This window comes from Micromesistius poutassou (assembly GCF_964030765.1).
Source record: "Micromesistius poutassou genome assembly, chromosome: 21".
Classification (NCBI taxonomy): domain Eukaryota; kingdom Metazoa; phylum Chordata; class Actinopteri; order Gadiformes; family Gadidae; genus Micromesistius; species Micromesistius poutassou.
This window is the reverse complement of record NC_140291.1, coordinates 10,433,254-10,459,278: the sequence shown is the minus strand read 5'-3', so window position 1 is coordinate 10,459,278 and position 26,025 is coordinate 10,433,254. Positions and strand designations below refer to the sequence as shown.

The following is a 26,025-nucleotide window of genomic DNA, read 5'->3' as shown; positions in this document are numbered from 1 at the left end:
GCCAGTTTTTCCAAAACTGCTTGTAACGGCTAATCACACTCGCATGTGGCATGTCATGGGACCTTTAATTACCGGTTGTCTCTTGTGCCCATCGACTTATATCGTGTCTGTGAACATCCAACATGGCAGTGAAGGGGATAACTGCTTAGAATTGCTACCGTTAATGACAACCAACAACAGAAAAGTTAGGGGAAGTAGGACAAATCGTAAGAGGACAACTGCTGTCAGTAGGTCGGGAATCCTCTACCTATGGTGGTCAACGACAGCGGGAGTAGAGACCAATGCTGTTCTTTCAAACAGGCAGAATTGCCCATGGCATCTAAACATTGATTCCTCAATATTTAAGTCTTCTTCCATGACCCACTTATAACTTTATAGGAGTATTGATAAGACAAGAGGAAGATATTGTAGAACATGACATTTTTATTTTAAAACCTCAGAATAAGTGGCATTGGGCTGTATACAAAATTAAAATTTCATCAATATACAGTTACACAGACCGTGTTGCTAGTCCATCCAGTTTGTTGAAGGCACATTTCCACCTCAGACGCAGCCATTAAGGAAATTCCATACAAAAGGAAGTTATCTCTAGGTTTTCCACATGTTGTGCATAAGTCCCTGGTTATTGAACAGTTCCTGTTATCGAGTTCCAACTGTTAAATCAAAAACATGCTAAAAATGCTAACCTATCACTGATTTAAAGGAACATTTTAGGGCCCTGTGTAAAGCATGAATACAGCATTGCAGTTGCTTAACAATATTAAAAAATCTATTGGTACAACACAAACCTCATCCCTTCTTGATAATATCGGTGCAATACATTAATTGACTTCATTCTCACCAATTTAGACCTCGCAAAATGAAAAAGCAATTTTAAAACCTTTAAAAAAAAAAAAAGTTCCTAACAAGACATTGCTGTTTGTATTTATATATAGCAACACACAATAGAAACATAAATAAGCGAGTGAAAATGATGGAGGACCTGCACTTATAACTTTGAAGAGTTTGTTCCAATGCTTGGGCTAGTATCTCCAGATGTGGACATTTCTTATTTACAAAGGGCACAGAAAAGCAGGTTTAGATTCCTTAAACAGAAAGTGTTCCCCGACATTAGCAAAATAAAAAGGCCTATGTACATTTATATTAGTCTCTATATATGCCTTTTTCAAAATAACCACACTCCATCTACTGTCGTCTTTCATAATTCATTATCCATCGTGTAACAAGAATACTCGACAAGTAATTTTCCTGAGTACAGTATAATAAGCCATTTCAGTGTATCAAATACTGCATTCTTCCTTGCTCACAGGCACTTGGGGGGAGGGGGGAAACATGGAGATGCAATATGCAGCCATCCACGTGTCCGTTTGTCTGGGGCGACTGTGTGTGTGTGTGTGTGTGTGTGTGTGTGTGTGTGTGTGTGTGTGTGTGTGTGTGTGTGTGTGTGTGTGTGTGTGTGTGTGTGTGTGTGTGTGTGTGTGTGTGTGTGGTGGGGGGGGGGGGGAGCACCTGAATGTGGGCCTGTGAGAAGGCACTGGTTAAAAGGTTAGAGAGAGCATCTCTTCAACATGGCCAGGGCGACGGTAGGGCCGAGGTTAAGAGGAAGACAACGTGGGTGTAAATGCTTGGGGATTACAATATGTTCCCATAAAGGCAGAACCCATTGACCTGCTCACCTACAGCAAGTAGGGGGTAATTGTAGAAAAGGAGGGGAGGGGGAATACATCGGGACCTGGACTCACAGCCGGTTTCATCCGGCGAAAGTGGCAGCCAATGAAATGATGAGGATAAGGAGGAGAATGGCGCAACAAACCGCAATCCAAATCTTCTTCTGCGGGAGAAAAAAAGAGGAGTCAGATCAAAGGCATATCCAACTAGCTGAATATAACCCCACAAAGATGACCGTTACACGTACCTTGCGGGCTTTCTTTTGATATGTGACCGCCTGCTCCACATCCGTCTTGGCCTTCTCTACATAGTTCGAAGACTGGAGGATGTTCGATTCGATCCGGTTCACCGTCTCCCCCTGCACATGACGGAGAGGGGCGCGGCTCAGAGCGGAAATCATTCCTCAGCTAACCCTGGACGAGCACACAGCGGTGCCTGAGCCTTACCTGAGCCTCCACCTCCATGGCCAGGTACTGGAACATGTCGTGCAGGTCCCGGATGCTCTTCTCCAGCTTCTGGATCTCTTCGTACCGCGTCTCGATCTCGTTCAGCGCCTGCTTGGTGGCTTTGGCGTCACTCAGGATCTGAACACGTGGGTGAAGAGTTAGCCTGGCTTTGTTGTTGTTGACATGACACTTGTGTACTGCGGCCATCAAAACAAGTTCCCCAGCGTGTGTGTCCCCAAGTGTCCCCAGCGGGTGGCCACGGTTCCTAAGGAGGTCAACAACGAGACCAACCTAAGGATGCCATTAGCCTTTGGAAGTGGGAATACTGCTCGTAATAATAGGTTGTATGGTAGTTATGATAGTTGTCAGTTATTATATCTTAATCATGTTTACAAAGTGTGTCTCTGAGACAGAAGGGAGTAGTAGTCCTGATATGTGGTTGATTGCCACCCAACTCCATGCACTCACGTTCTGTGTAAAAACATCTGTCTGCCCACCCGCAATCATGTCTTCCAGCTGATCGTCGGTGACGTCGTTGCCGGCTGAAGAGACACAAGAGACACAACTGGCCATTCACATTTCTGAGGCCAAGAGAGACGTCACATGAATGACGACTGTAGGGCTAACAAAACCGCCAACAACGAGTACTGCTTTTCTAGTTCACTACACAACTAAATCAAAGTGTCCAAGACAAAGCAGATGCCAGGCATACACTTAGGGTTGGATTCAAACATGTTTGGAGGAATAAATTCAAGTTCCACAGCCCCATCAGGCACAACAAAAATGTTTAATCTTGTAGATGACTCAACGCAAACCGACCAAGACCAACGACAGACAGACAGACTCACTGATTCGGAATTGCCGCTTTATTCTTTCCATGTTGCGATCTCTGTAGTCAGCCTGGATGGTGTTGCAGTGTCCCATCAGCTCCACAAACTCCCTGGACAAGACCCCATGCTGGTGGCACAGAGGAAACTCGCTCAGTCCATGTAACAATGAGTTGGTAGAACAAATCTCTACATTTGGAATAATGTGATGAGCAGTACTTTTAAATAATAATCAATAATAAGAAATAGATTACGTGGGATTATGAATGTGTTAACACATTTTACAGGACTGATAAAGCGTTCAAATTGCAGCAGAAAAGTGAACAACGGCCTCACCTGAGTCCTTTGCATCCTCAGGTTGATGGCCACATATTTCCCATCATCCTCTCCTTTCTTGGGTTCAATAGCTGCCAAAATAAAATAAAGATGAATGAAGAAATGTTTGTGTGGGGTATGGCAATGCAAGCAAGTGGATATTCCTCCACTCACTCTTGAGTTTCTTGTGGATCTGACTGGCCGTGTTCTTGATCTCTTCTCGGAGGGTCTGGATATCCCTCTTCAAACCTATGAAAAGGTGAAAAAAATTGAAATCACTCAGTGATAACAGTGATAGCCACATTACCACATCACAATCACCCATTGTCAACTTTATTTTAACTGTTTTTATTAGGGGTCCGAGCAGCGAAGCTGCTTGGTCCCCTATTGTTTCTGTACCGTTCATTTTTTCCCCCAAATTCTGTAAAAGTCATACTGCAGCCTGTACCATAAGTCAAAAACTCTTGAAATTTTCAGGTATGGTTACCAATAACCCCCACTACCCATAATCCCAAATTTGTGGTACTGCACCCAATGGTGGCACTATTGTAAAAAAAATCTCTAGAATCAGATGCATCATAATGGCCCTGCTCTTATGCCCTAAAAATGTTTACTTTTCCCACAATTTCATGGAAAAGCCAAACATGATCAATATAAACATATAAAATCTTTAGACTAAGCCTCACAGAAATCAGACAGAATTTTTTTTATTTAGTTCCATTTGAGAAATATTGGCCAATAAAGTTGGAGCAGTTAGCCCATTTTTCTTACATGACCATTTTGTTATTGTATCAAAAAAACATGACTATCATTAGGTGGATACCAATACCCCCCGCTACCCATAAACCCAAATTGTGGTACTGTACCCAAAGGTGGCTCTATTTAAAAAAATATATGAACTAGCCTTATTTCTCCTTACCAGATTGACCTGGACTCAAAATTCTTTCATCACATCAATCTCTAAAATCAGATGAATCTTTTTCACCTAGGTCTTCTGCTCTAAAAATGTTTACTTTTCCCACAATTTCATAGAAAAGCCAAACGTCCACAGTCTCAGCCCATTTTTCCTATATGACCATTTTGTTATTGTATAACTACCATACGACTATCATTAGGTGGATACCATTAACAGTGCAAATTTTCAGATCTGTAAGCCCTTAATTCTCTTGTGAAATGTGTGCTTGGAGTTTTCTTGATGTTGTGTGCTTATCAAGACATTTTCACCATGTGAATGAGGCTTCATGCAGTTCAAGACACAGTATGGCATTAAGGGGAACTTCTTCATTAACCGTTTTTCCTTCATAATTAACTAATTAATTAACTGTCATATTTAGATTTCTTTCGTTGGTGTTCTTGACTACAAATGTTTAATTTCCCCAGAATTTCAAAGACTTCTCAGGTATATGCTTTTAAGAAAGCCCTTAATTCACTTGAGAAATGTGTGCTTGGAGTTTTCTTGATGGTGCGTGCTTATCAAGACACATTTTCACCATGTGAACGAGGCTACAGTTCAGGTTTGTCAGTGGCTCAATGGGATAATGCCTTTTTATTATTAAACCTTTATTTAACTAGGCAGATCATTAAGAACAAGTTCTTATTTACAGTGATGGCCTGACAAAAAGCACAAGCTTCTTGGGGGGGGGAAGGGAAGTGAGAGAGGACAGGTTAGAGAGGCAACAGCACACAAACACAGCTGTACAGACATACAACATTTTTAAGTCCTCCACTGGAACAATAACGATACATAAAGGGTATTAAGCATATCACTAGAAAATATGTATTATCCAAACATGAAATGGTTGGGTAATATGGGCTATGGCAGATTATATATGGTGATATGGTAACTGGTGATCCTTAGGTTGAGAGTTCGAATCCCGATTAGAGCATTATGAACAAGCTGAATATGAAATTCGGCCATTGCTCTGCAGTGGCCGAGATAGATAGATAGATAGATAGTATTAATATTAATTAATCTTGATATTCAAGATTAAGAGCAAAAATCCAACAAGGACTAACATGGCTACTTACTCTCCTCTGGAAGTGGCTCGCCCAGAACAGTCTTCTGTTTATTCTCCAACTCTGCCACCTTCTTTTTGATTGACTCAAGTCCCTCCCGAATTTCCAGCACCTTGGCACCAAGAATGTTGCAATTGAGCAATCATACCAGTACTTAGTTCTTTCACCTTGCACAACTTTAACTGGATGGATAGACGACAGATTGTGAATATGTTGCATGTTCCCAGTCTGATATATAATACTAACGTAACAAAAAGAAAAAGAGTGGCTGCAAATATTTCCAATTAAGGACCTCCCAAAAAACAATGTTTATTTACATTATTGCTCTTTGTGTTGCCCAATTCAAACGTCTTCCCATGAGAAACAATCAATAAAAATGAGAAACTATTAAAATAGTAGAATTGTATTCTCACCTTCTTGAAATAGGCATCATTCTCTTTCTCCTCATTTGCTGTCGAGGTCCCGGGCTTCACCACCAACGCCGTACCCTCCTCATCCTCATCGGAGCACTCAGCCTGATGGTGAGGACAAGTAATCAGGGAGTAACGTCATACAGTCATGCAAGTCATTCACTTCATGTAGCCCTGACGCGTATGAAGAGCCGCTGGACATACTGGCTACTAGCACATCATAACACAAACTGCATTGGTCTGACACCCACCCTTTATTGGGGAATACATACAAGTTTGAACGGAAGTTGTAAATGTATTGTATCTTAACAGAAATACTGAGACATAAATACTTTGACAAGGGTCATTTCGCTTGTGGTTACCAAGTGGTCGAGACTGACACATTGACAGTAGCTACCAACACTTAAAGAAGGGAGTTAACCTAAAAAAAAAAACAGCAGGCTAGCGGGTAGTGCTAACGTTAGCAATACTCCTGGAAACTTACATTTCCTAACTCTTTGGTTCGGTCCCGCATTGTCCCAAATCGAACAATTTAGGTTTCCCACGTAGATACCGGAGACGCAGTTGTAAGATGGTGAAGTATGAAAATAGTGCTGAAAATACAGCAGTGAAAAGTTAACTTTCGCTCTTGTGCACAGACGGTCTTGTGTCATTCAACCTGTCACTTCTTCCATGATGAGGGACAGCGTTATGTGAACCAGAGCACCCCCTACGCGCTGGAGGGCAAACACATTTAGATTGAGACATTCACCAAAGATCAAGGTAGGCTACTTCAATCTATCCTAATTTGAACTGATGTTTGTTCAAATTATGTATGTCATAAATGTGCGAATATCATGTAAATATTGACAAAGTGGTGTCAATATTGTTGGGTGATTTTTTTTGCATTTCACTCCCATGAGTGGATTTTCAGCCAACACGCCACCAGATGATGCCATCTGCATTCATTGTGCTGTTCGGTATCTGCATCTAGCTGCTTTCATATAGTGACTAATATGAACCCCTCGACTTAGCTGACTAATATTATCGACTGCAAAAAAATATTTTATGTAGCCCAGCTCAGTAGCCTGTAGGGATTATTTTCTTGTATAGGCTACTAAATACAAAAAGAGGAACTACAACTAGGGATATGCAAAAACGTTACCATGTTGTAGGACAGTTAATTATAATCATGATTTTTGGTCTATTGTACATCTAGTACAAGAGTCGGATTTGGCCGCTGGAACTACATTTCCCAAAATGCAACAGTGCATAGCGTCGTGTCGTGAGCTGTCATTCGGTTCTTGGAGAAATTGCTCCAGCATCTCTGGGCAGCGGGGTGGATGACAGAGGCCACAGAATGAGTATAAATTAGCCCACCCATTTTATTTAACAAGATATATTGTAGTGATGTAAGACTCGGATGTGTACAGGGTAAACCGTCTCATTCTCGTTCCTTTGGAGATCTGACTTGTGTCAATGAAATATGTGGACTCGCTCAACCCATCGGTGTTAACGCAGAAAATACAAGATGAAGAAGCAATTCAATCGAATGCGACAGCTTGCCAACCAAACAGTGGGCAGGTAAGAGCAAATTATGAAACCCGAAGCATGATAACATCGTGGGATCCAACCGAGATTAGCGTTTTAGTTGACCGAGAGGTGCTCGAAATGCCTAAAATAACAAATGAAATGTATCACAAGCTCTGTTCTTGGGGTGAGACCCTATCACAAATATAGCCTGCGTTGATTTCGCCGCTTCCTATACTCGCATTGTCCACACCGTATACGATTGATAGCGCTCAGCTGATTGCGCTGGCCGCGCGCGCTTCAGCACACCGATGAGGCAAACAAGGGTTTATCAGATTATGGTACCCGGGATACAGGGAGCCCTCGGGTCGCATCCGATGAATTGTTAAACCAGCTAACCTGTAGCCTTATATAGCCCAATTAGATCATGTAATCCCGTATCAAGTATCACCAAAAAACTATCTTTTTCTTTGGCTCTTGAATAATTCTTAAAGCTATAGCTTTTACCATTATGGCCTTTATGGCCTATAAACACGTTATGGTTTCCCTGTTCTGTTACCCGTTCTGCCTAAATGGTTGCCAATTGCCATCATACTAGATGTTGACTTTTATCCTATTCCATGATGAATGTACATGCAATGAAACAAGCAAACGAAAGTGACTAAGCTAAAACGTCTCACCGTAGGCCTCTGTTATGGCATACATTTTGAACATTTTGAAATAGTACTGCGTAGATTCTTTACCCCTTTCAGCCAAGAGTCAATATTCACGTTTTCTTTGAATGTTTATTTAACGTTTAATGACTACAATGTTACTTTCCATTCGCGGTTAGTTTGCTTTTGATGTCACATTGTCAATCAGTTACACACAAAGAGACCTGCCTCTCCATATGTCATCGCTCACAGTTGAAGGAGGCATGGTTAAGACTTTATTTTCAGGCAGGAATGTCCACCTCTGAAGTGTGTGTGTCGTGGTGCAATGGCATTCAATAGTTGATTTCGAAACACAGGTTGGTGTCGGTGTCAGAATACAACTTATATGTGGTTAGTTATGGTGTCACCATGTAAATAGCCAAACAAGTGGCATGATGCAATGATGACATGTTATTCTTCTGACAAAAAAAATATTAATAATTGGTCAAATAAAAGACAAGTAATTCTGCACTGGAACAATACGTATCTCATTCTCAATATTAAGTTAATGACAACAGATATTGCGTTTCTGCCTCCTCTCGTTTGCAAACCCCTCCCTTACCTTATTGTTGATTCTGTATGTCAACAGTTTGCCTGTGCTGACCTGTATAGCATTTCGGTGTTTGTCACAACTCAAAATTTACACCTAATTTAAATCAGACGCAGAGTCAACCAGAGGAACCTGTTCTACGTTCTCGGTTTCATCATGTGAGTGACACGCATTGCTGTGGGGCAGTACCATGCTGTGAACTGTGTGGTTGGTTTTGTGTACCTAGCAACAGTTACTGATTATCAGGGGCAGCTACTGATCAATGCAAAGCGTGTTGAACACAACGGGCCGGGCAGAGATTTTATCATAGAGATATTGTATCCTGCTGGTGCTCAAAGGACATGTGGCTCATCCTGGAGTGTGTGTCTGTGTGTCTGTGTGTGTGTGTGTGTGTGTGTGTGTGTGTGTGTGTGTGTGTGTGTGTGTGTGTGTGTGTGTGTGTGTGTGTACTTCCATGCTGTGTGTGTGTGTGTGTGTGTGTGTGTGTGTGTGTGTGTGTGTGTGTGTGTGTATTAGCATGCTATGCGTGTGTGTGTGCGTGTGCGTGTGTGTGTGTGTGTGTGTGTTTATGGGCTCTCATTTAGTCCTCTCATCTGCCCAGGAGCAGAGCAGCGGTGGAGCGTATCATCTCTGTTAATGAGTTCTCACCTGTATCCTAAGAGGCACAACAGCCGGGCCAATTAGTCATGTTTAGAGGGCAGGGGCTCCAGCCTGTCTGCTGACTGCTGGCCATACAGGTAATTAGGGATCACTTCCATGACCTTGGCACTCAATCTCACCTGGCCCCCGCTTAAAAACTCCTACCATGGCGATTTTGAGCTCTTGTTCCTGCAATAGTATTTATAAATACACTGGCTTGTGGGTGGTCTGGTTGAGGTGGTAGTTTTTGACCTAGTTACGTATACCAACAGGAATTGATGTCCATGTGACATGTTTTAGCAGCCTTCATCTGACTTGACTGACTCGTACATGGGCTATAGTTCCCACGTAAAGCATTAAGAGTCCACGAAGGGCCCTAAGAGAAGTCTTCATATCTGTTAACTGCCAACTGTCTGATGATGGATGTTCTGTGACGGAGTCTTCCGCCAGCTGGGGAGTACATTAGGCTTTAGAGATTGGCACTTAAGAAAAGCAGCACCACTCCTCCACATGTCCTTGTGCTAGTTTTCGTGTTTGTTTTTCCTGTTGCCGTTCTTGGGATCCCGCCATGGCGAACAAATGTTTGGCTGAGAAATCCTCACAATCTTAATTAGAATTATTTTGTACGTAAAAAATTGATTTCATTAAACCTTTCATATTTTATAATGATAACAACAGCACAGCACCACATTCTGTTAATGTGCCGATTTCATCTGGGCAAGTTTCGTGAACATTAAAAAAAACAAAAAAACATCAAAGTAAACACTCCACGCCATTAATGCAGTATTTAGACCAAAAGGTTTAAGGAAGATTACACAGTATTGTTAAGGACTACATCCCGACGAGATTCGATGATGTAGACTAGGAGTATGTTATTTCTTTGGTGACACAGTTCAACTCATCTTCAGAAGCCCTGGCTTGCATCATTAATCCTGCATAATGCTGTGTAAACTGTGACTGAATGAAATGGGGAGTGTGTGTGTGGGGCCTGGGGAAGGGCGGGTAGGGGACGGACATAATCCTCCTCTGGCCCAGTCACTACTTCCCTCGCTCTGTGTTTTTAGTCTGTCTACTCATTCACATTATCTTTGTTTTGGGTATGGTCTCTGCGGTCTCCATGGATCTAGGGGCCGCACACGTGTTCTTAATTGGTGGGCTTTAAACCAGCGCGTTAATGAAACGATGGGCCTTGCTGCTTCGTCACCGAAAAAATCCTCCCCGAGCTGTGGTCAGAATTTCTTTTTTTTGGAACCCAATTGGAAGGGAAAAAAGATTGTAATAGGTTTTATTTTTGCTTTATAGCAAGGTGCAAAATGTCTTCTGGTAGTTCCCGACGGGCCTGGAGGCTCCTGGGACCTCAGTCTCGGAGCCATTGTTTGTGTCTGCTCACACACATTCCATTTCAGATCTGAAACCTGATTATCGATTGCTCTCCTACGAGCGTCTGTGATTGAAGAGGCTACTGAAAATTGCTTCTGGAAAAAGAAAGCGAGGAGAGAGAGAGAGAGGGGGAAAAATGCATACGCTCCTCTAACAGCTTCATCCTTATTTTTTTTCCCTTTCATCCATTATTGTTCTCCCCTGTCTTACCCTCTGACAGATTTACGAGCAACGACAGTGGAGCAGAACCACAATATTTGATTTATCGGAGCTCCTGTCGCTCTGCGACACAATTATAATTGTGACATTTTGAGGTTGTTTGTCGGACAACCGTAACATGTCATAAACGGTTGCGTTTACCAGCGTTGTGTCGCTTTTCTGTCGCTTTTCCGTGGCTACGTTTCTCCGCGGGGCCCCCGGGAGATGGGGCTGCATCACCTGCTGCACAGCATTCCCTATTGTGGTACTTGGCATCCATCTCTTCCTATTTCTGACAAACTCACAGGTATATAAGTTCACACCTTCGGAGCCCAAATCCTGACTGACACTTCCACCGTCCTCCTCGTGGCCCAGTTTGAGGAGCAGCGGATATTTCCTCTCCTCAGTCACACCTCATTAATCACATGTGTGCCGGTGTCTCTGTAACGTTGCGGGCGGTTACTCTTTAACGTCACGTCCATCCTGACTTTAGTGCGGCCGTAGATGTTAAGTGTTGGCCCACAGTGCGTATCTGTGTCGGGGTGTCGGATTCCCCCCAAGGGGTGCTAAATATGGTCGTGTATTTCCATCATTCACTGAACTCCTCCTGCTGTTGCCCCGGCACCTCATGGTCACTGCTTGTGTACCAGACACGCTGAGGTCGTGGCCCCTGTCAAACCCCATGAAGGAGGGAGTGCGTGGTATTGGTTATGACGGCGGGGTGGTTAGCCTCCTGGTGGCTAACCCTTTAGCTCCTAATGAAGAGTTTCTCTATATCGTGTGAGCGTTTCGGATTAGTATAAATGGTCCCCGTAGAGGGGAACATAAATTATGCTAATCTGTTTTTCATCCCGCAGAACTGCCGTCCCATTTAGCGGTGAAAGATAATGAACCTCATTTGTCAAACGTGGTGCGAATGGAGAGTATGTGTATTCATCCATACAACAACCATAGAGTAAGAGGGCTGATCGCTCTTGCTACAAAATATAATCTGCATACTGCGGTCATTTAGATGCTGAACACAGAATGACCATGCTGTCCTCCTGACCCAGAGAGCATTGTTCGTAGCCTGGATCTGCCTGTTGCACAGCATGCTGTTCAGCATGGAAGAGGGTCAAGAAGTGGCCGACTCGTAGAGTTATCTGGACTTGTTTATAGACTTAATGTTAAGATCTTTAGAATGATTTATTCTTCTAATGATGTTTAGAAGTATAGGGCTACGGGCTATGTATGGGAAGCGTACTTACCGTGTGTGTGTTACTTATCATAGTCATCAGGTTACTTACATTTTGCAGCATTGTTTCGGCAAGCAAGAGAGATTTGTTTATATATGTAAAATTGTGATTACTGTTTGATTACTGGTTGTTGTGTTTGTTTTGTGCATGTGTTAATCTGCGAATACACGTGGGTGAGAGAGAGAGAGAGAGTTTAAACCATAATTAGTGAGTTTTGCACGCAACCTTAGAACCTGGCTCTGTCTGCTTTCTGCAGTAATAGAAAACAAAAAGATGCATTCTGGGTAGTTAGTGAAACCCAAATTGGTCTGTGCTTAGCCATTCATTCATTCATTGTCATTATCTCGACTCAAGAAGTAGTTCTCTGTTCTTTCTGCCAATATGATTTTTTATCAGACTTTTCCTTTTCCCTGCGTGATCTTTCATTGCTCGCCCTTTAGTCTTCTGATACGTCATGCAGTTGAACTTGGCAGAGGGGGAACCCTCATCTGTCAAGCAGTTTTTGTGATCGTTAGGCTTTGATGGGGGGGGGGGCTGCTGTCAGGTGTCATTTCCTCTCACAAACCGCAAAAAATCCATCTTTAATGCTCTGCTGTCAGATGCAGCTCATGTGCTTTGATGAGGCCTCTCGGACGACGTGACGATCCCAGTGCAGACGCAACCATGCAGTCGGTCGTATTTGAGGCTGGGATACTGTGGGAAATATGAGGCCTCTCCAAAGAGTCATCCTTAAAGAGGGATTCCTTTTTAAATGACATTCCTAGATTATTTTCCGTCTTTCTGGCTGGGAACATTGCTGTGTGTTGGGGCAACCCGCCTGGTTGAGTGATCCGCCTCCTCCCCAAACAGGACACAATGATTCCAAATCATAAAAAAGTCTCTCACTGAAAAACACAAAAGAACGAAAAACCTTGGGAGGAATCGACGGTCCTGACCGGTCTCTCCATACACCCATAGCCACATTGCTGGGAGAGCCCTGAAGGAGTGGAGAAGCAGGCCATGTCAGCCCTGCTTCTCCGCCTGCTCCACTGGTGCTCCGCATCTCCTTAATTGGTAGCAGCTCCAATGTCCTTAGTGGCGCCATCTAGGGGGAAATGGGTGGTAGGCTTCCCCTACAACCACGTCCCCTGGTCTTCCACGGGCGCTGTCACGGAGCCGGGGTTGCCACACTCCTCCACCCTTTGACCAAGCCTCGGGTTGCCTCTGCGCGACCAGCGCCCAGCGTCGCCGGCTGAACAGGGATCTCCGCTGGACTGGACCGGGTCCTCAGCTGGGCTGGGTCCTCCACCGGACCGGACCGGGTCCTCAGCTGGGCTGGGTCCTCCACCGGACCGGACCGGGTCCTCAGCTGGGCTGGGTCCTCCACCGGACCGGACCGGGTCGGGTCCTCAGCTTGACCCTAATCTGCATCTGACGCTCAAACTCGACACCCTGATTCTGGGGCCCGTAGCTAGAGGTCCTGCTGCTCCTGCTGACCTCTTGTATCTTGGAGCCTGCTGCTGCTGCTGCTGCTGTTTTGGGGTCCTGGCGTTCACTCAAAAATAGTCTGTAGTGTGGTCGAGTTGCCCGCATCCTCCACCATATGTGGCGACCCGGCCCTGTGAGTCTGTCTCTGTCTCTCTGGAATTACCACACGTCAGTGACCGTTTTAAGCCAAAATCGGCATTTATTCAAAGCTAAACGGAAACGCGTGGGACTGCACCCCAACACAAGAAAAAAAGGAAAAATAATTGTGGTGGCTCCGTGAGCCACAGGGGAGTCTTAGCAATTGTCTTCATGGTATGGCTGGTCTCCTCCTCCGGGCAGCGGGAGATCGTTCCCGTCCGGCGATCGTTATCGCCGTCGCGTTCCACGTCTGTATTAGCCGTCCGAGCGTCCGTGCTCCTGGAGAGCGCTGGGCGAGGGTTCCGATCCGTCCTGGTGCCGTCCCGTCCGATAAAGGGTCACTGGGGTTTCACAGGTCACGCCGGGCTCCCAGCTCTCCTCCCTGAGAATGCGTGACAAAGACTTTTACTGGTACCTGGCCCTTCTCTGCCTCCACCGCAGGTGTTTTCTATTGCGCTGATCAAGTTTGCCAGCCCTACTCAGCTCGCTGGTGCTAGCTGGTGGATGCCGGTGGTATACAGCGTCCACCACCTCTCCTCTTGGCCGCCTGGGGCGTGGTGCTGGGGCCGGGGTTGCCACCGTGTACCAAAGCGTGATGTTGCTGTTCTGGATTGTTTGCTGACTCCCTCAGGACCGCCAGCACGACGGACAGACAGGCCGGCCGGCACCCTCTTAACTCTGAAGCCTAAACACAATCACTGATGATGTCCTCCTCTGTTTACCCACTGAGAACGCGGCCTTAGGCTACAAACAGGACTAAGGCTAGCTAAGACACAGGCCCGACGTGTCAAGCCCTTCATCTGCGTGGGGTGGTGGCTCGCTCTGCGCACTACATGCATGTTAATGTCGAGCTAGACATAGATGGCATAAGAAACCATGAGCAGTAAATTAGTTGCCAGGGTATCCCAGCAACACAGCAGATCATCGCAGTTGTTTTTCTTTCATTAGTGGATTCGTCATAGCACTCATCATGCTGGGAAATGGGAAAGGGCGGATGGAGGAAATTCACACATGATTCAGAGGATTGGGGGCCACTGGGTATGAATCCCTAGCTTCTGGTGATGCGCTCATTCCATCGTCGTGCCAACCCCGGGTCAATGGCATTAGCTGACACATTGGTCATCCACCCACCCTGCCCACGGTAACCAACACTCTGCCACGCTGTCTGCACACTGGAGAAGCAAACAGAAACACAACAAACTGCCTTTTCTGAGAGGGAAATCCAGTGCTTGGTTTCAGGATTAATACATTTCTCGTCACTTTAGAGATAATCTTTAAAATTGTTAACCTCTATAGTCTCTTGCGTTTTCAATAACCTGCGATAACGTAGCGTGTCCCGTAGGTCAGCAGACCATTATATCGAGCCGATTCAATGTTTTGCGGTTATGACATGCCTAGCTTGCGTTGCCAGCCTAGCAGCAAGGTTTGCTAATTCACAATTCCAAAGTGTACTGCATAGCACACACCCTACAGACATTCCCTGTGTGAGGCGTCAGGGTGTGTCCCACTCTTAAATAACATCATACCTCTGCTCCACCCATCCTGTGCATGCACGTGTGGGCCAACACCATCCCCAGTTCTATGCCCTGAGAATATATTGTTATTACAATATAAATTAATAATAGTGACACTTGCTTGTTGCAGATATTTTGAGGGCACTGCATCTTGCTTTGATCTTGTTTTTGTATCCTCTATTAAATGTTCCTAAATCAAGGATTGATGTTTTTGTGGAACAGTCACCAGTGTAGTATGGGATTGTATTTTTTCAGCTACCTATTTTTTTGTAATCGCCTTTGAATGCCAGAAATTGCCTTGTAAAAGTCTGAGGGATTTAATGACAATTAGCAGTCAGCTCATGTATTGACATTTCTATCAGTCTACCAAAAGTCTGCCTGCTAACGAGCTGCTAATTGGAAACGACAGCAGCTGTCGGCAGAATTGTTTGGCACTCTTCTTCCTGAGTTAATTCAAAGCTTCCATTTGCCAAAATATATAAATGGGTACATTTGTAGTTTATATGTAAATATTTGTTAGTCAAGCTAACAATGTGTTCCAGGTGTGTTTACTTTCACTGAATTGCGCCACATGACCACTTTGTTTTTCCTCACGTCGTTGTGAAGTCTTGAGAAAGACCAAATTAGTATCCATGGAAAACTCTGCAATTTTAACAGCGTCTCATCTTTGCAAATGGAAACGCTCAGTGTTGATGAGTTGTGTGCGTAAACATTTCAAAATGTGACTGGGTTACCGATTCATGGACCCACTTTTCCTTCGTATGGATGTGATGAGGGAGCGGAACGTACACGTGAAAACGATTCAACTCCAAGCCGAGCTTGCATCAAACACAGTTATAGTTGGAGAGGAATCCTTGCAATCACGCATTGTTTTGACAGAGCCTGCATAGCCTTTATCTTCTCTATCTAGCTATCTTCTGTATCTGTTTTTGTGAACTGTTTGGATGTACTCAAATTAATTGATCGATTCTTTCTTGTTTTTCTCTCTCTCCCTCTCTTTCCCGGTATCTCTCGCTCTCTCTCTCTCTCTCTCTCCCTCGTCCCCTGGGATTTCTTTCCCCCTCTTTTGTAATCATGGTCTTTGTCACTGACGGATCCAATGTTTCCAGAGAAAGGGAAGCAAGCTGCATCAGGGCGGGGGAAGCATGAAACTATTACTCCTATTATTCACTGGTTTCATGGCTGCTCATGACAAACACTGGGTGACGTCATGATGTTGCACTAATGATGAAAGTGCGAGAGACAATGGTTGGCTGCCGTAGATTTCGATGCATTTCATATGGTGTGATCAAAGCTAGCATTGTGTGTGTGTGTGTGCAGCCTCGTTGGTGGAGCGAAGATCAGTTTCCCCCGTGGCCCTCACTAGTCTTGGAGCTTGGAGTCTTTTTCCCTTCATCTTTGTATGAACAAACCATTAAATACAATGTTATAAACACTAATAAACACTGAAAAGGCAGGTTCAGAAGTCCAAAACGATCCAGAAATCACCTTGATGATCCAGCGATTGAGTGCTTCCCTACAGGGTCCACTTAACGTTACTGTGTTATGACCTAAAGTCCATCAGGGAACTCATTCACGTGGAGGATTACAGATTAGACGTGTAACATGCAGCAGTTATGGAGATTACAAATAGAGCCGCATTTCCATCGCGATGACCCGGAACCTCTTGGTCTCAGGAACCACATTTCAAGGGACTAAGAGGTTCTTTCAGTCCCTTGTTGTCTGCGTTTCCACCGTGGTCTGAAGACCTGCGAAGGTCAGGCAAAGGAATGTCCTTTTACATCAGGCACATAATGAATAAAGGACATGAAAAAGCAAGATTTACTGAGATGAAATCGGAACAACAATATTTACTTCAGTTACGACACATTGTAGCATTTTCCAATAGGATTCGTGGCAGAGAAAAAGACAGATGGATTCAATCCTCTATCTCATATATCCAGGGAATACGAGCATATGCTCTGTGCTTTCATCCAAATCTTCTATGTATTTTTGTCAGATTAAATTATGATGGAGTTAGATTTTTAATCCAAGTGTAAAATAGTGTAGCGAAGGGCAGTTTGCAGATGAGGGGGATTATGATAAAGTGGGTCGGCCTTCCTTAATACGTCCATGCTTTTGAGATGTTGGTTTTTTAGGTTGTTTCCCTGTTCGACAAGGAAGGCTATCGCTCTTTCGGAGGAAGTTGGTATACAAAATAAGACTAAACAATACATATAACAGATAGCGATAATTATAGGTATATGAATGTTGTTCACCCTATATGGATGCAATAAGAGCACTTTGTGTGATTCACTTTGTGTGATTCACTACTTTATGTCCCTGGAACCCTGGTCCCTTAATTTAGACCCAGGTGGAACACACCGAGTTCCTCCAAAAGTTACTAGTTCCTGGGTAAAGTTACTAGTTCCTGGTAAAGTTACTAGTTCCTGGGTAAAGTTACTAGTTCCTGGTAAAGTTACTAGTTCCTGGGTAAAGTTACTAGTTCCTGGTAAAGTTACTAGTTCCTGGTAAAGTTACTAGTTCCTGGGTAAAGTTACTAGTTCCTGGGTAAAGTTACTAGTTCCTGGGTAAAGTTACTAGTTCCTGGGTAAAGTTACTAGTTCCTGGGTAAAGTTCCTTCGGTGGAAACGCGGCTTATGTGGATCATCACTGACCTACACTCCTGGTCATGCAATCAGCTTGTGCTCTTGACCCCTCTCTCCGGCAGTGCTCTGCATAAACAATCCAATAACCTTCCCTAATATATCCTGCCCCTCCCCCAGATGTTAAAGCGGAGGAGGGGGAGGCGGGGCCGATTCCTGGCCCCGCCTCCCCCTCCTGGAGTTGTTGCCTCCCAAGCTGCACCTCCTGGTTAAAGTTTAATGGGAAGCTAATCCCTCTGTGCTCAGGTGTCGATGTTCCCCGCTACGCCACATGTGTGAGGAGGGGCAGAGGTGAATAGGGCGTTCCATATTGTGTCTGTGTGTGTGTGTGTGTGTGTGTGTGTGTGTGTGTGTGTGTGTGTGTGTGTGTGTGTGTGTGTGTGTGCATTTGCCATGCCAATTTATGCATGTGTGTGGTGTGTGTTTTTGTAAGTGCATGTGTGCCTGTGTGTGACTGCCTGTGTGTGTGAACTTGTGTGTGTGTGTGTGTGTGTGTGTGTGTGTGTGTGTGTGTGTGTGTGTGTGTGTGTGTGCCATGCAAATGTGTGTGTGTGTGTGTGTGTGTGTGTGTGTGTGTGTGTGTGTGTGTGTGTGAGTGAGCAGTGAGTGTGTGTTATTATGACGATATCTGACTGTAAACCCATGCATGGGGCATCCTGTCCCCCTGCTGTGTGTCTGAAATTGTTTCTTTGTTGGACTGGTTGGAACATGTTTCCTAAAGGCTTCCGAGGTTGGGTGTAGAGTTTAGCTGTGGTGCATATCCCCCCACCCACTAGTATTCACTAATATAATATATAGATATTGGAGGACAAACTACTGTATATGAAACACTGGTACCACTAGTCCAACATGTATCAAGCAGCATTGCTCAATTTTTGATGTCACAACTAGCACAGTTAACTTAGCATATTCTAAGTTACTTACACAGGATGAGATGTAAGACAATATGTTATTTTTACCTTTTACCTTAACCTTACCAATTCAATAATCGTCAAGGTAGTTATCCCAATATAACCCTTAATATAATCTACGAGGGGTTGTTCATATGTATGATATGCACAGGACTTCACAATGGTCCTTTTACCTAATTTTGCCTCTCTGTTATCTCATGAGCCACATCGTGGCCCTCTGTGACCTACTATCTGTGATCAGGTCAGCCAGTCAGATGACAGGGGAACGAGAGAGAGAGAGAGAGAGAGAGAGAGAGAGAGAGAGAGAGAGAGAGAGAGAGAGAGAGAGAGAGAGAGAGAGAGGGTTAGGGTTACTGGTGAAAGAGAGAGAGAAACAGAGAGATAGAGAGACACCAAAGAAAGAGAGTGCAAGACAGGCAGGAGAAAGAGAGAGTGCAAGAGAGGCAGGAGAAAGAGAGAGTGCAAGAGAGGCAGGAGAAAGAGGGAGATAGAGAGAGGCCAGAGAAAAAACGAGGACTAGAATAAGAAAGGAGATAGATAGAGAGGCCTTGGGAAAGCGAAATAGAGAGAGAGAGGCAGGAGGGGAAAGAGCAGTGTTGGGAACGTTACTTTAAAAAAGTAATGAGTTATAGTTACTCACTACTTGTTCCAAAAAAAAAAAAGTAACAGAGTTAGTAACTGGATTACTCTATAATAAAAGTAACTAGTTACCAGGGAAAGTAACAATTTGCGTTACTGTAAAAAAAAAATAGCTTTGTAGATGCGTGTGACATGCTTCATTAAATTAGAGTTGCTTACAACGGATGTCGACAAAGTCTTTGCTCCTGGACATAATGTTCACTTTACATGCACATTCTTGCCTTATATCTCCACCTTGAAAATGCCAACTTTTCATCGGATTGCTCCGGACTCGCCATTTCTACTGCTTCATAGAATCTGTTTGGTGTTTGTGTGTGCGTGTGCGTGTGGCACGCGTATCCTGGCTTGTGTGTAAAAACACTGGCTCCGATTGGCTACCATGAAACATGACGCTGCCTTAGCCAATAATAATCGCTTATCTCTTTGTTAAACCACCCGGTCTCCTCACTATCAGTTTGTGTGGAGCCAGGGGTGTGTTTAGATTAGTGGTGGATTTAATGATTCGTTTGAATGAATCAGTTTGCGTCAGTCAGTTCGCCAAGAAGAGTCGTTCGTTCGTTCGTTTGTTTGTTTGTTTGTTTGTTTGTTTGTTTGTTTGTTTGTTTGTTTGTTTGTTTGTTTGTTTGTTTGTTTGTTTGTTTGTTCGTTCTTTCGTTCGTTCGCATTTCCGGTAGCAGTGAATCATGATTCTCAGTCACTGGGTCGGTCAGACTCGGCTCCTCCCTCATTCTCGTTCAAACGAATCGTGTATACACAGTTCTCAGCCGCGTCGGTCAGACTCAGCTCCTCCCTCGTTCTCATTCTCAAACGAATCACGATCGTGCAATCATGCAAACGGTCATCATTCAACACAACATTAACTAAGTTCCTTTTAGCTGAGGAGCGCTTCATGTTCGGAATTGGGATGTTGTTGCCCGGCTGGCTCTCGTGACTTCTCAGTCCTCGAGTCTTCACCTTTAAACACAGTCAGTGAAAGAACGGCGACTCGTGAGTCAGCGTGATTCAGCGACTAGTGGGTGGAGCTGGGAGTCGAGTCTCGGCGAACAAACGATACGAACGAGATGAACTGAAACAGGGAATCAGGTCGGTTCGTTCATGTTAAAGAGTCGTTTGTTTGAACTGATTCGTTCGCGAACGAGCCATCACTAGTTCGGATTACGCAGTTTAGTCAATCAATTCATAGTAACACACCGCATTTAACTGTCAGTAACGGTAACGGCATTGTAACGACGGAAAAAGTAATTAGTTAGATTACCCCGTTACTGAAAAAATAACGGCGTTACCTAACGCTATTATTTAAACTGCATTATTACAAACACTGGTAAAGAGAGAGATAGGACTAGAGAAAGATAGGGCTGGAGAGAGAGAGACAGAGATGACTAGAGAGAGAGAGACAAAGACAGAAAAGACTGGAGAGAGATAGAGATAGAGGAATGGAGAGCTAGAGAGAGAGAGAGAGAAAGGCGAAGAAGGAGCTTTTGAGTGAAATAGGAAAAGATAATTAACTCAGGGAAAAGCAAGACAGCAACACAAAGGCCTGATGATAAAACCTGGGCACAAGGGGTGGCGGGGGAGGAGGTGATGTGAGGAGGGGTACGGGGGTGTAACAATCAGCACACGATGAATAGATGAGAGGGAACATTTATGGTCGCTTGCGAGAGACGAATCGTTCCCCCATAATTCCCCCTCACCCTGCGAGAGTGTGGTGCTCCACCCTGGCTTACCACCAGCGCCAGCCCCATGGGCCCTCCGCCATACGTCACTCTGATGGGCCTCCACCTGTAGGCTTCCTCATGTTGCTCGCTTGAATCCCATGGCAACGGTTGAGTCATGCCTGCATCCGACGCACTCGTGATCGCCATGACGAGGATTTGGAATTTCCCCTTGATGACGTCATTGTAATGTAACTGAAAAGGGGCAACCGCCCAATCGCAGGACATTGTGTTGAACTGTCTTCAGATTGGCGATGGAAAGAGCAGTGATTAAACACACGCTGCATGCTTGTGTTTACCCAGTTTGTAAGCAGCCACCGCTGCACAGCTGTCATGCGTCTTGTTTGCAGAGGTGATGAAGCGATGATGACAAGGTTCACCCCTTCCCCTTCTTTCCTTACCGCCCATGCACCTTGCAGTGCCCAAGCGAAGCTACGCGCTTTAGCCTTGAAGCACAGCGGTTCATAACGATGGCAACGGCATAGGAGGTGTGTTGGAGCACACTGGCTGCGGGTTCCTGAAGGGAGGGACATTTGATTCTGTTAGGAAGTGAATGGAATCGGATGTCCAATCGGCACGCTGAAAGTGAAAGTGGGGCAGACGGTCTCATCTCTCCTCTCGCCCCCCTCCTGTGTGTCCTCCTCTTCTCCTCTTATCTTCTTGCAACAACTTCAAATAATTGATCCTGCCCTTGGAGCAGAATCGGTTGGATGATTGCCTTCTCTGATCTCTAAGAAACGTTGGTGGTTTTTATGCCCATCTCTGCATAAGTATATTGAATGTGATGAAGTGTTCCGTAGTATTGTGTACCTGCTCGCAGGCATTACCTAATTGATATAAATGTGAATTAGTATTATGGAGGGTGGTTTCATGTTTGAGGATTACAGTGCCTTTAGTTTGGTCGGCGAGGTGGTTTTGGAGTGTGAGCGAGGGCCTCTCACCGCACGCATACCTGACGATGACACCCTTCTACAGGCAACCTGAGACTGCTCTGTGAGGCCTCCTGATCCACCGGCCCACCTTCGCCCCACAACCAGAGCTAATTCTAGCACCCGTGTGCTTTACTTTCACAAGTTCCAAACTTTTGTCGAGGAGCAGAGCCGCCGCCGGGTGCATCGCCACCAAAGTCCATAGTGTGGTCACGGCGTCTGGCCCACATGAAGCGCTGATCATTGGTCCTTTTCAGTCTTTTTAAAGCAAGCCACGACTCTGTGTTGCTCCATTATTCACGAGAGGTATTCCTGGTGCAAAACCAGCCCAATAATGCTGCAACCAGGTCCCTGGGTGCTGGGCGCATGCTGCATGCAGCATGCTGCATGCAGCATGGGGTCAGCCTGACAGCAGAGAGCAGCGCTGGGTGGTGCTGCTCAGGTTACCAAATGGAAACACTCATGAATAGTGATGCTAATGCTACTGCTCTGCCGGTATCCCAGGAGGTTGGACTCAGCGGGAGTGTGGGAGGCATGGGATGTGTGTGATGCGTCAGGACTTTTTGTAGATGATAACTTCATATTTTTTATTTTGCAGGAATAGTACAACAACATAGTTACGAGTATTCATTATTATTATATTATTATCATTATTAGGCAAGGCAAGGCAACTTTATTTATATAGCACTTTTCATATACAAGGCAGAAGTGCTTCACATATAAACATTGTCATACAATAAAAGAAAATAATAGATAAGTAAAAAAGTAAAATAGATAGAAAATAAAGGCAAAGTAAAAAAAAAAAAATCATTTTAGAAAGTGCAATGTGTTTAAGATCAACAGTCTCTGATACCCACGTCGGGCAATTTTCGGGACTTGGCCCGACCAAAAGGAACTTGGTCCTTATCCTGGGAGTCTGACCCAGACACACGTCGTCTCTCCACGACCTAAAGGAACTTGGTCCTTACTCTTTCACATTCGTCGGGACTCCGACCCGACCTAAAGGAACTTGGTCCTTACCCACGTCGGGACTCCGACCCGACCTAAAGGAACTTGGTCCTTACCCACGTCGGGACTCCGGCCCGACCTAAAGGAACTTGGTCCTTACTCTTTCACATTCGTCGGGACTCCGACCCGACCTAAAGGAACTTGGTCCTTACCCACGTCGGGACTCCGGCCCGACCTAAAGGAACTTGGTCCTTACCCACGTCGGGACTCCGACCTGACCTAAAGGAACTTGGTCCTTACTCTTTCACATTCGTCGGGACTCCGGCCCGACCTAAAGGAACTTGGTCCTTGCCCACGTCGGGACTCTGGCCCGACCTAAAGGAACTTGGTCCTTACCCACGTCAGGACTCCGACCCGACCTAAATGAACTTGGTCCTTACCCCCGTACTCTCTGGGGTCTCTCTGGTATCAGATCATGTATCTCTCTGGTAAAAAATAGGCAAAGTTAGTAATAAAATAAAATAGATAGAAAATAAGATAGAAATATACAGTTTTTTGACGGTATTTGATTTTGTCTGTATATCGGGAATAAAAGATATATTAAAGAAAACACAGAAGTGGTCCGACAGTGAAGGATCAGTCACCGAGAGATCTGAAACATTGAGACCCTTTGTGATAACCAGGTCTATAACCAGGACCAGGACCCTTTGTGATAACCAGGAGTGTGCCCCTTACAATGAGTAGCCTCTTTCACATGTTGAGACATTTCAAATGTGTCCAAAATGGTAAAAAGTTTTTTTGCACACTTATCATTAAAATCATCAATATGAAAATTGAAGTCACCAGTTATAACTAGACAGTCAAAGTCTGTGGAGATGCTAGACAATAATTCAGTAAAGTCATTGAAGAAATTTGAAGAGTATGTGGGTGGCCTGTAAATAATTAATAGTAGAACTCTGGGGAAACATTTCAATACAGCACAAAGGTATTAGAATGATGGAAAATCACCAAATAACATCTATCAGAACAGTTGCACTGTTATTTTGTTCAAGCCATGTTTCAGTTAAAAAACAGTTAAAATCCAGTTGAGAAGTGGTAATAAAATCATTAACTAAAAAAGATTTGTTATTAAGAGACCTAACATTAAATAGACCCATCCTGATGGTGTTATTGATAGGCTTTAAGGGTGATTTTGGTTTGGAGGGAATAGGTATGAGATTTGTGAGGTTAGCAGTGCGTCTAAGTTTCCCTTTGTTTACTCTCTCAGGTGTTACAGCAGAAATGCAAAAGTTGCCATGTTTTGACATAGGCAACCTTGGGTTCAGCAGATTATGCAAAACTTCCTTCATACTGTGGCTACGGCTGAACCCTTTTTTGTCTCAGTAATAATCAGGACTACTATCAGTACAGGGGGCGGGCTGGGGCACCCTCTGCTTGGGTGTTATCAGCCTGTGGCAATGACGTGGTGATGGTATCATTGACACAGATGCAAGTTTGATGCCAACATTTTTCAATTTCTTAAATTCATCTGGAAAATCATAAAGGGAGGAGACAGTGGAGCTGGAGTTGTTGTTGTGGCTATGGGAGAGATGAGGCTGGCGGTCATCGTCGATGGGGGAGTGCTGGATGTCATCGAGTGCAGAGGAGGGGCGTGGCCGTTCCTCGCCAAGCCAGCATCTGCGATGGGGGAAGGCATGGTGTCGATGGCGTCGGGCGGGCTGTTGTCTCTCTTCAAGGTCTGTGGTCTGTCTGCTATCTGTGTGTCAGATAGTGGCACAGTAGATGTGTGGGGGAGGCTGTAGTCTCACTTCTTCTCAACCTGTGCTCTGACTGTGGCCTGTGTGTTAGAACGTGGCAGGGTAGATTTGTGGGAGAGCGAGAAGAGGAGATTGTCACCTAACAGTTTTGAGCCTAACCTGTTTGGGTGTAGGCCATCTGATCTGAAAAGGTATTTGCGCCCCCAGAACAAGTTGAAATTGTCAATAAAGCCCCTTCCTCTTTCATTGCAGACTCTGGAAAGCCATGTATTGAGTGCAAGGAGACGACTGAATCTGTTTATTCCCCTGTCAGCTGCTGGTATGGGTCAACTGATGAATGACCTAATGTGTAATTTGTCTAGTATGTCCAATAGATCAGTGAAATCCCTCTTCAGAAGTTCTGACTGTTCTCTTCGAATATCATTAAGTCCTACATGCACAATAACCTGTGAGATTTTGGGGTTTTCCAATATAATTGTGGCTAGTTTCTGGCTGACATCACTAACCGTCACATCTGGGAAGTAGCGTGTTTTGATCTTCTTACCGGTTATATCCTTTATGGTTGAGTCTCCTACAATCAGAGTGACTGGTTCATCTGCTTTCTGTGGGATGGGCCCTTGATGGCTTGAGGTGGTGCATGGGTGGCAGGCGCGTCCGTGGACTCTTGAAGTGGCAGGAACCGGTTCTTCAGCGACATGGTTAACTTCAGCGATTGGCTAATCTGGCCGATACATGCTACTTTAGCTTTGGGAAGCTTAGCATTTGGCGTAGAGCGTGAATTTGTTGATTCACTTTGGTATGTTGTTTGGGCTTAGCGCCGACTCTGTGCCAGTGAGAGGCAGCTGGAACTGTCTCTCTCTTGTCCAGCTTCGGGAAGGATACAGTGTAGCTTTGAACAAACTCACCCATCGGCACTGTATCCTGGAGGAGTCCTTTGCATTTTTCTAATGCTGCTAGCCTCGTTTCAAATAAAGCCACTGTCTGTTGCAGTTTGGTGCAGTCTGTGCATTTCCTGGTCTCCATGCCTGAGACATCCGAGTACAGAGGCATGTTGGCGATAGGAAAGTCCAAGGCTTTTGTTGCGGTCTGATCCGGTAGTTATAAAAAGTGCCAAAATGTATTGTTGAATTGAGCGCTGGAGGTCGACGGAAACAAACTATATATTCTTAGGTATTATGATCATGAAATAAAGTAAAATAAAGTAGACCTGAATGAAGAATTAAGTAGTTTTTTCCACTGCCTAGCGGAGCTTCTGGAAACATGACCTCTCTCTCTGCTGCCTCTTATCATCTCTATGAATTATTATGATTTTTATTGTTATTTGTATTATTATTATTATTATTATTATTATTAAGGTCCAGGTGCTGTAGGTATGATTTAAGAGCCATTATTTGAGTGTAATTCTTTTGAAACGCCCCATTAGTCAGCTATTAGGTAGTGAAATGCACGTTTCTAGTTGGCTGCACCCGCCTCTGTAAGA

At 44.6% G+C, this 26,025-nt stretch overlaps 2 protein-coding genes across 2 annotated transcripts in view; one reads left to right on the top strand and one right to left on the bottom strand.

Moving 5' to 3' along the window:
* Positions 1-403: 403 nt before the first annotated feature.
* stx4 (syntaxin 4) lies at positions 404-6,339 on the bottom strand. The gene is made up of 10 exons (XM_084486016.1): positions 6,167-6,339; positions 5,686-5,787; positions 5,285-5,384; positions 3,431-3,505; positions 3,278-3,348; positions 2,963-3,071; positions 2,583-2,656; positions 2,115-2,252; positions 1,916-2,026; positions 404-1,831 (listed from the first exon to the last, which is right to left on the bottom strand). Exons 1-10 carry the CDS (start codon positions 6,194-6,196, stop codon positions 1,751-1,753), a joined length of 891 nt encoding a protein of 296 aa, XP_084342142.1. The 5' UTR covers positions 6,197-6,339; the 3' UTR covers positions 404-1,750.
* An 838-nt stretch (positions 6,340-7,177) lies between these two features.
* The window catches only part of LOC311366416 (rho GTPase-activating protein 44-like), a 67,054-nt gene continuing 48,206 nt past the window's right edge, over positions 7,178-26,025 (top strand). Inside the window, 1 exon segment of the mRNA XM_084485206.1 lies at positions 7,178-7,245. Coding sequence (XP_084341332.1) covers positions 7,193-7,245 — 53 coding nt within the window. The 5' untranslated portion in view covers positions 7,178-7,192.